General features: G+C 47.1%; 1 protein-coding gene across 1 annotated transcript in view; it reads right to left on the bottom strand.

Annotated features, from left to right (window-relative positions):
* Positions 1 to 1,028: 1,028 nt before the first annotated feature.
* LOC126990947 (uncharacterized) overlaps positions 1,029 to 10,000 on the bottom strand; it is a 67,296-nt gene continuing 58,324 nt past the window's right edge. The window contains exon 2 of the mRNA XM_050849571.1: positions 1,029 to 1,079. Within this exon, the coding sequence (XP_050705528.1) occupies positions 1,044 to 1,079 (36 nt within the window). The 3' untranslated portion in view covers positions 1,029 to 1,043. The remainder of the gene's footprint in view (positions 1,080 to 10,000) is intronic.

Raw genomic sequence — 10,000 nt, forward strand, 5'->3', positions numbered from 1 at the left:
TCTCTTTTTTGCTCATTTTCTCTCCTGTCTTTTCCACCTGCTCTCTTTTTTTGCCAATTCTCTCTCTCTCTCTCTCTCTCTCTCTCTCTCTCTCTCTCTCTCTCTCTCTCTCTCTCTCTCTCTCTCTCTCTCTCTCTCTCTCTCTCTCTCTCTCTCTCTCTCTCTCTCTCTCTCTCTCTCTCTCTCTCTCTCTCTCTCACCTTTCACAATCTCTCTATTTTCCCATTTCTCATTTTTATCCACTCTTTCTTACCCCATTTTCTCTTCTCTCCTCCAGCCTCTCACTCCTTTCCACATTTTCCTTCTCTCCTCTCCTCTTTCCTCTCCTCTCCTCATCTTTATTTTCCCATTCCTCAGCGTTTTAATCCTCTCTCTTTTACCACATTTTCTCTCCTCTTCTTCAACCTCTCACTCCTTTCGCATTTTTTTTCTTCTCTCCTCTCCTCTCCTTTCTTCTCTTCCCCGTCGGCCTGTCTTCCGCCTCTTCATCAGCATCTTCTTGTTCCTCTCACCCCGTTCCACATTTTTTCTCCTCTCCTTTCCTCTCCTTTCTCCTCTTCTTCCTGCCTGCCTGCCTTCCGCCTCTCCATCAGCACCTCCTCCCCGTCCCTCGCCCTGAACAATCACCTGCGTGCTGTTCACCTGACTCTAATTGGTCGTTAGTACCGCTCGTTACCTGGGAAGAGGCACCCGACAACCCCCTCCCCCAGTCCTCCTCCTCCTCCTCCTCCTCTTTCTCACACTCCTCTTCCTCATTCTTTTCTCTTAAGCTTTTCCGATTCTTCATCATTCTTCTTTTTCTTGTATTTGCTCTTTTTTTTCTTACTCGTTATCATCGGTCTCTTCCTCCTTTTTTTCCTCGCCCTTCTCCTCCTCCTTCTCCTCCTCCTCCCCCTCCTCCTCCAACCTATTCATGAAGTGAGGGGGGGGACACCAGAGAAACAAACAACAGTGGTTGTTCTCTCTCTCTCTCTCTCTCTCTCTTCCCCGTTTCCAGCATCCCTCTCCGTCATACCTTGCTCACTCCTTCCTCCCTCCTCCACTCACCCGGCATCCTCAGCATCAGGGCAGCGTTTTACCTGTAAGGGAGAGAAGGGAGGGGGTTAGTGGACCAGGTGAGACAGCATTATTATTATTATTATTATTATTATTATTATTATTGTTATTATTTTTTTTACTATTTTTACATCAGTGGTTTTCGTGTATGTTCTAACTACTATCTTGCACCATTCACATTTTTGTCTACCCATATTGCCCTCAACACCATTACCATCACCACCTCCACCACCATCACCAAAACCTTAATAATATCATCACCACCGCTATCTCTCCACCATCACCATCACAGCACCAGCAACTCCATGGATTCAAAGTGCAAAAGCTAAAGAAAAAAGAAATGAAAATGAAAAATAAGTTTGAAAAAAATATGCAGAAAAAGAAAGATTAATGAAAAATGTGAGAAAAATATATCTTTTAATCTCGCGTCGGCGGCTGGAACACGCGGCCAACGTGAAATATTAATGTGAATCTACAGAGAGAGAGAGAGAGAGAGAGAGAGAGAGAGAGAGAGAGAGAGAGAGAGAGAGAGAGAGAGAGAGAGAGAGACGCAAAAATATTAACGTGCCTACAGACGGATGGAAATGTCATGTCGAATGTGTTTTTTTAATTACAGACAGCATGGCAGCCTCTGTGATGGCGGTGTGGTGGTGGTGGTGGTGATGGTTGTGGTGATGGTGATGATGGTGGTGGGAGGATGATGATAGGGTTAGTGTGGGACGATGGTGGTGGTGATGGTGGTGATGATGGTGATTGTTGATAAGGGGATGGTGGTTGTCCTTGTCCTCTCTCTGTTTATCTCTTATGTCTCTCTGTCTCTCCCTGTCTCTTTCCATTTACACTTTTCATATCTCTCCCATTATCTCTCATTCGTTCCGTGTTCCATATTGTTTCTTTCCACTGTCTGTCTCTTTCTTTTTATCTATTTGATCCTTTGAGTTTGCCCTTCCATGCTCTTCTCTGTTTCTCTATCTTCCCCTCTGTCTCTGTCTATCTCTCCTGTCCTCCATTCTTTCTCTCTATCCTTCTGTGTCCCTCTCTCTGCGTTTCTACTTTCCCTTCTGTCTCTCTCTATCTCTCCTAGTCCCCTTCACCATTTGTCTGTCCTTTTGTTTATTTCTGTGTCTCTATCTCCTCTCCTGCCTCTCTCTGTGTCTATATCCTCTCCTTGTCTCTGTGCTTCTGTCTGTCTCTTTGTTTCCTTGAACCCTTTTCTCTCTGTCTGTAACCTCCTTTCTGTCTCTATCTCTCTTCGTCTCCTCCACTCTTTGACTCTGCGCTTTTGTCTGTCTCTTTGTATTTCCTTCTTCCCTTCTGTCTCTCTGTCTATATCGTCTCTTCTCTGTCTCTATCTCTCTTTGCCTCATTGCCTTTCATTTTTTTGTTTTTTATATATCTTTGTGTTTTTTTCTCTTTTGTTCCACTCTGTGTCTATATCCTCCCGTTTGTCTGTCTTTATCTCGCCTTGTTTCCTACACCCTTCAATTTTCTGTCCTTTCATCTGTCTCTTTGTTTTTATTCTCCTTTCTTTCCCTCTCTGTGTCTGTATCCTCTCTTCTGTCTGTCTCTATCTCTCCTCGTCTCCTCCACCCTTCATTTTTCTGTCCTTTCATCTATCTCTTTGCTTCTATTTTCCTTTCTGTCCCTCTCTGTGTCTGTATAATCTCTTCTGCCTGTCTCTATCTCTCCTCGTCTACTCCACCCTTCATCTCTATCCCTCCGTGTCTCTCCGCGCCTCCCTACTCCAGGCCCAGTAAGGTGAGAGGGAGAATCTGAAGACAAATTGGACTTGTTAACTCGAGTTGTCAGGGAGTTCGGGGACTATGAGGTCCTTCTCCGGGCGGCTCCTCCTTCCGCGCGGCCTGATCAACGAGCCCGTGATCACCGCCCTCGTTTACCTTCCTCTCGCCAGGTTCAGGATTGGTTGGGGTGGGGGGGATGGGGAGGGCTGGGTTGTTGTAGGTGCTGGTTGTTTTTTGGTTTTGGTTGTTGTTGTTGATTGTGATGGTTTTCTTCTTCTTCTTCCTCCTCCTCCTCCTCCTCTTCATCTCCCTCCTCCTTCTCCTCCTCCTCCTCCTCCTCCTCCTCCTCCTCCTCCTCCTCCTCCTCCTCCTCTGCATCTCCATCTTAGTTCTGATTCTGCTTCATATCTTTGTAACTCCTCTATCTCCCTCCCCTCCTCCTCCTCTTCCTCCTCCTCCTCCTCCTCCTCCTCCTCCTCCTCCTTCTCCTCCTCCTCCTCCTTCTCATCCAGTTGTTCCTTTTAACCTCTTCTCCATTCCTTTCGTGTTGTCCATCATATGTATTTTTTCTTATTAATTGTGTCCCTATTAAAATGTCCTAAGTTTAATGTGTTCCGTTTAACACTATTTGCAGATCTCTTTGGTCGTTTTTCGTATTTTTCATATTTTCCTATTTCTGTCTGTCCTCTTGTACCTGTCTATTTATCCATCAATCAATGTATCTATATCGTTCAAGAATTGGCATCCATTTGTATCAGACCATCGCCGCCACGTGTCACATACGAACATTACTTCATTAGTTCAAACAGTTTGTACGTATTGTGTTACGTGACAAAGGAAAGACCAGAGAGAGACAAAATGGGGAGAGACACAGACAGAAAGATAAAGTGGTAAAAGTGGAGTGCCAAAACGTGACAGAGGGGAGACCAAGGAGAGAGACAGATAGGGGAAGGGACACAGACAAAGTAGTAAAAGTAGAATGCTGGAACGTGACAGAGGGAGGACCAGAAAGAGAATGGAGGGGGAGAGAGACAGACAGACAGAGTAGTAAAAGTAGAATGCTGGAACGTGACAGAGGGAGGACCAGAAAGAGAATGGAGGGGGAGAGAGACAGACAGACAGAGTAGTAAAAGTAGAATGCTGGAACGCTGACAGAGAGGAGGAGAGGAAGAGAATGGAGGGGGAGAGAGAGACAGACAGAGTAGTAAAAGTAGGGAAACAGAGAAAAGGGTACATGTTTATTTCACGGTCGCGCGGCTCCCCCATCACCGTAAATCCCGGATCATGATTATAACCTCGCTCCATTTACAGCCGACCCCGGACATAAATAAATATAACAACGCCCTTCATGACCCCTCTCCCCTGCCTCTCCTTTCCTCCTTCCCTCCCTCGTGATTTCTGACCTCCAGTTTACGTTCACGGTTCTACTTAACACACACACACATACACACACACCTCCCTCCCCCCCTCCCACCCACCCACCCCACCACGCTGGTTAATAAGTAAACTCCCAATAGAGAGTGGATCGTTTTTTCATTTCCATCAGAAGAGGAAGGACTTGGCGTACCCACGAAGAGGACACGCCAACACGGAGGAGGAGGAGGTGGAGGAGGAGGAGGAGGAGGGGGAAGGGAGTCAGAAGAGGGGATGGAGAGGCTCACTTCGTCTTGTCAATGAACGTGGTCGCTATCAGGGGTCGCGGGGGGTTGGTGGAGGGCCGGGAGCGGTAGTGGCAGTGATAAGGCCTTTCACTGGGCCACCGTAAATCAGTGATAAAGTGATGCAGCGCCTGGGCGAGGAGGAGGAGGAGGAGGAGGAGGAGGAGGAGGGGATGTAGGTGAAGGTGGAGTAGGTAAGTGGATGATTGGAAGGCTTTAGGAGGACCTGGTGTGGGAGGAGGTGAAGTGAGGTGAGGCGGAAGACCAGAGAGAAGTGGAGGAGAGGAGGAAAGGATGGGAGAGTAAAGGAGAGGAGAGATGCGAAGATTGAAGGAGAGGAGAGTAGCACCGAACAGAACAGAGGATAAGAAAGAGGGAGTGTTGAGAATGAAGATAAGTAGGGTAGCGAGGAGAAGAGAGGAGAGGAGAGGAGAGAGGAGGAGGAGAGGGAAAAACTAGACAGGACAGGACATGTTAGTATCAATAGAAGGGGAGAGTGTGTCAGGTATTAGGGTCTCTCTCTCTCTCTCTCTCTCTCTCTCTCTCTCTCTCTCTCTTTCGGGAAACATCTCCGTTTCAACCCACGTCCTAAACTTAGTAATATCCATAACTCCCTCGTGTGTGTGTGTGTGTGTGTGTGTGTGTGTGTGTGTGTGTGTGTGTGTGTGTGTGTGTGTGTGTGTCTTTGAAGGCCTGTCGGTACAAAACTGTTAATCTTGTTACTCATACGAAGATAGATAATGTTAGGAAGAAGAGGAAAGAGGAGGAAGAGAAGGAGGAAGGGGTGGAGGATGGTTGTAGTATCATTTGTGTTACCGCTTTTGAAGAGGAGGAAGAGGAGGAAGAGGAAGGGAAGTGGGTATGTGAGTGGATGGCAAGGGGTGGATTACGCCAAGGCAGTGAGTGAGTAGGCGTAGGGCTGGCAGGCAGGGGATTGGATAGGCATGGATAAGGTGAAGGGTCCGGGAGGCAAGGGGACAGGGCTGGGAGAGGGTTGCCATGGTTACGAGAGAGAGGGAGGCAGGGAGGGAGAGAGTCAGGAATAGAGGGATGGATGAGGCATGGTAGGCTGCTGCTGGTGCTGCTGTGGTGCTGACCGTAATTTGTGACGAGGAATTAAAACGCATAGATTATAACAGTCAATAACGTGGTGGTGGTGGTGGTGGTTGTGATGGTGGTGGTGGTGGTGGTGGTGGTGTCGGATGCCAAATTTTGCTAAACTCTTTCTGCTCGTCCCTTTGTGTGTTGGGTTTCCACGAGAAGATTTATTGGTATTTTTATGATTATTTCTGATGTCAGCGCCACTGATATTTTATTGTATGTTTTTTTTGTTTTGTTTTGTCAGATATATGAATGTGTGTTGCGGTTGTGAATGCTGTTGTCATTGTTGGTGTCGTTGTTGGTGTTGCTGTTGTTGTTGATGTTGTTATTGATTTTGCAATGTTTAATGGTGCTTTTCTATTTTCTTATCGTGCATACCAGTGATGTATTAGTATTAGCATTAGTGGTGTTAGTAGCAAGTTAGGCTTACAGAAAGTGCCTTGTATAAGCCAGCCGGCCTCTTGCATACTCCTTACGTTCTTGTGTTCTTATGTTTTTATGCTCGAGAAGTAGTAGTAGTAGTAGTAGTAGTAGTAGTGATAATAATAGTAGTAATAGTAGCAGTAGCAGTAGTTGTAGTAGTAGTAGTGATAGTAAAGTTGGTTGTTGTTGTTGTTGTTGTTGTTGTTATTGTTGTTGTTTGATTTGTTCAGTGTCCATGTCGGCCATGATTGATGTGACCCATTCGTTTTCCTTTTCTCTAGTTTTGTGTGTGTGTGTGTGTGTGTGTGTGTGTGTGTGTGTGTGTGTGTGTGTGTGTGTGTGTGTGTGTGTGTGTGTGTGTGTGTGTGTGTGTGTGTGTGTGTGTGTGTGTGAGTGTGTGTGTGTGTGTGTGTGTGTGTGTGTGTGTGTGTGTGTGTGTGTGTGTGTGTGTGTGTGTGTGTGTGTGTGTGTGTGTGTGTGTGTGTGTGTGTGTGTGTGTGTGTGTGTGTGTGTGTGTGTGTGTGTGTGTGTGTGTGTGTGTGTGTGTGTGTGTGTGTGTGTGTGTGTGTGTGTGTGTGTGTGTGTGTGTGTGTGTGTGTGTGGCTTTGATGGTAGGGCCCTGATGGGTGGGCCCCAGCCTGTTGTGGCGCAGAGAGCCTCTTGAGGCCTTTCATCTTGCATTGTGTGTGTGTGTGTGTGTGTGTGTGTGTGTTATCCTCGTGTTGAATCTCTCTCTCTCTCTCTCTCTCTCTCTCTCTCTCTCTCTCTCTCTCTCTCTCTCTCACACACACACACACACACACACACACACACACACATACACTTCAGTCTAAGACATAGGTTGCACGTCACAGCAGTCTGCGGAAAGGCGGGGGCAGCAGCCATCACACTTTTCATACACACACACACACACACACACACACACACACACACACACACACACACACACTACACCCCTCACACATACACTATACACCCCTCCACACCCACACCCCTCATCCCCCCTCCCACACACACACACACACACACACACACAATGGCCCGAGCAAAAAGCAAATATTAACTAACACATCAACACTGCCGCGATAGCTTCAATGGCTTCTCATAAATTACGAAGCCTCGAGGGCGCACGACAAGAGGAGATAGGGGGAGGAGGGAAAGGGGGAGAAGGGACCAGTGGAGAGAGCAAGGGAGGAGTAGTGACCTAGGGAGAGAAGAGCAAGGAGGGGAGGAAGGACCAAGAGAGAGAAAGAGAGTAAGGGGGAAGAGAAGGGGGATGAGGTGGGTAAAAGAGAGAAGGAGGCGGGAGGTTGAAGATAGGAGTTGAGCGGACGAGGAAGGTGGAGAAAGCGATAGTAAAAGAGAAGGAAGCGAGGAAAGGTGAGATCAGAATGGAGAGAAGGCAATGGAAGTAGGGAACGAAGAGATGGAAGAAGAACGAGAAGAAAAGTAAATGAAGGAGGGAGATTAAGAAACGAAAACGATAGAGAGATAAGAGGAAGAAGACGAAAATAAGAAGGAAGTAAAATAAAAAAGAGGGAGATTTAGAAAACGATAGAAAGGGGAGAGGAGGAAGATGTAGAGATGAGAGAACGTAATAAAAAGAGATAAATGGAGAAAACTGGAAAAAGAAACGAAGTATATATACAAAAGAAAAAAAAACGATGACAAGGGATACAGAGATAGAGGGCGGAGGTGGAGGAAGAACGTAAAAGATTGAGGTGTTTGGGAAAAAGCGACAGAGGGATGGAGGGCGAAAAAAAGATGGAGGGGAAGAAGGAAAGGAGAAGGACGAAGATGGATGAAGTGAGTAAAGTTTAGACGGACGGAAAGCGAGAGGCAGAGAAAAAATGGAAGGAAGGAAGCGAGGAAAGAAACTGAAGGACGCAAGGAAGAGGTGGAGAGGAGATGGATGAGGTGTAAGTTGAAAGAAAAAAAAGAAGGTAAAGGAACCGTGGAAATAAATGAGGGAGAGAGGGCGGGAGAGAGGGAGAGATCGAGGAATGGAAGTAGAGGATGGGTGGAAGGGAGGTTAATAATGGGGTAAAGGGAGAGGGGGAGGGGGGCCGTTCGAGTATGAGAGAAAGGGTCACTGCTATTGAAACGTTTCGCCCCAATCAAAAGTTTGTGCCTGTGAAGCGAGTAGAGTGCACGGATCACACATTTTTTCCTTCAGATCAATGGCTTTCTGCGCGTTGGACCTGTGAGGTGTGGGTGGACCGGGGAGGGTGAGGAGGGGGGCAGCGGGCGGGATGGCAGTAGGATCCGTGGGCAGACGTCAGGAAGGATGTGTGGGAGGATCAAGGCACTTCAAACTATATTAGATCTTTTTTTTTTTAGGCAATTTCTGAAGTCTCTAAATATTGTATTGGGTAATTTTTTTTCAGTCTTTCGTCTGTCTCTCTTGCCATACCGAAATCGTGGCAGCGGTTGAGATATTGTATTATAAATTTTCATCTGCGCCATATGACCATCTTAGTTAAGGCGCCATGATCGCGTATCCCAATCAATCAGTTATTCTTTTTATCACTCACATTTTCATCTCGCACCGTTTTACCTTAGTCTTGTTAGGTGCTGCGCACGCTAGTAACTCATATCATCTGGTCTTTGGCTGCTATCCCTCAATGCTGCTCTTCGTATTCCTGCTCACTGTACGCAAGTCGAGTGTTTGACATCATTTGAATATCTCATAATCCCCATCACTGGCGGCCTCGTCCTCCTGGCAGCCAGCACGTGGGCAATTCTTTCATTCACAATCCTCAGCGTTTTGTGCGTGAAGTAAGTATTCATGCATAGCTAATGACGTTCATTAGTTAATGCACTGCTTTAGAATGAGGGAAAAAGTGTTGTAAAAAGGTGAAATATGAATTAGAATCTCTTAAACTCGAGAGTACGTGAGGCAAGGCTTGGCGTATAGCGAGTGGGTGGTGGTGGTGGTGGTGGTGGTGGCGCCTGACAAGTGTTTGGTTCCCTGGGTCACGCAGCGGGCTGAGTGGGCGGCGTTTATAGGGCTGAGCTGCATTGCCTCCTACTCAGGTGCCCGCCGGGATAAAAAGTACGAGTATTTGTGATGCACCTGCGTTCGTGTGTGTGTGTGTGTATGTGTGTGTGTGTGTGTGTGTGTGTGTGTGTGTGTGTGTGTGTGTATGTGCGTGTGCGTGTGCGTGTGCGTGTCAGTAGCCGCCTCACACAAAACACTAGGCTGAGTGGCTTCGGCTTAAAACACTTGGAATGTTTTGCGAATCAAGTTATTTTCGTCCGTTCACAGAAGCTATTTAGGGCTCTCGGTAAAGGGCAATGGAAACCTGTTGTGTGTTTCGGTGTTCATGTGGTGGTAGGGGTGATAGGGGGGCGGTGGTGGTGGTGGTGGTGTGGTGGTAGTGGTGGTGGTGATCTGGTGGGTTCCGTGATTTCTTCCCTCCTAGTAATGAGGGACGAGTGGCAAGGACAAACACACTAACTCTTGCATTGGGACATCACTATTTTGTTATAGGTTTAGAAAATAAACCCATTAAGACTTGTATGTAGCAATTTTAACTTTTTTAATATACCAATTTTTAAGCTTCACTCATGGTATATTTTTTACAGAAGTTTCCCAAATTCAGTTCTGGAGTTGCTTCTAACACGAATCAATCTGTCTGCAGGTGAGAGCGTCAAGGCGAGCAGGTGAAGCAGGCAGGCGAAGCAGGCGGGCAGGCAGGCGGCAGTGAGGCAGGACAGAGGAACGCGAGGTCTGAATACGACTTTCCGCTCATGGTTTCCTGCCTCCTGCCGCTGAATTGGCCCTGCCACGTCCAGGGGTGTCTGCTGCGCTCAGGTGGGTGTGTCAAGGTTCCTTCCCACTTCCCCTCTCTGGACCCTCCATGTCTTTCCTTTCATCCCCCTCCAAGACCTGTTCCTGAGGTCGTCACGTTTTTCCTTCCTGCTCTTCTCACTCCCTGCTTCTGAATCCACTTTCTTCGTTCATACCTTCAACCAGTGTTTTCTTTCCTCCCACTTTCTTTCCGTTTTCGAGATAAT

The sequence above is a fragment of the Eriocheir sinensis genome, unplaced genomic scaffold (genome assembly GCF_024679095.1).
Source record: "Eriocheir sinensis breed Jianghai 21 unplaced genomic scaffold, ASM2467909v1 Scaffold228, whole genome shotgun sequence".
NCBI lineage: Eukaryota > Metazoa > Arthropoda > Malacostraca > Decapoda > Varunidae > Eriocheir > Eriocheir sinensis.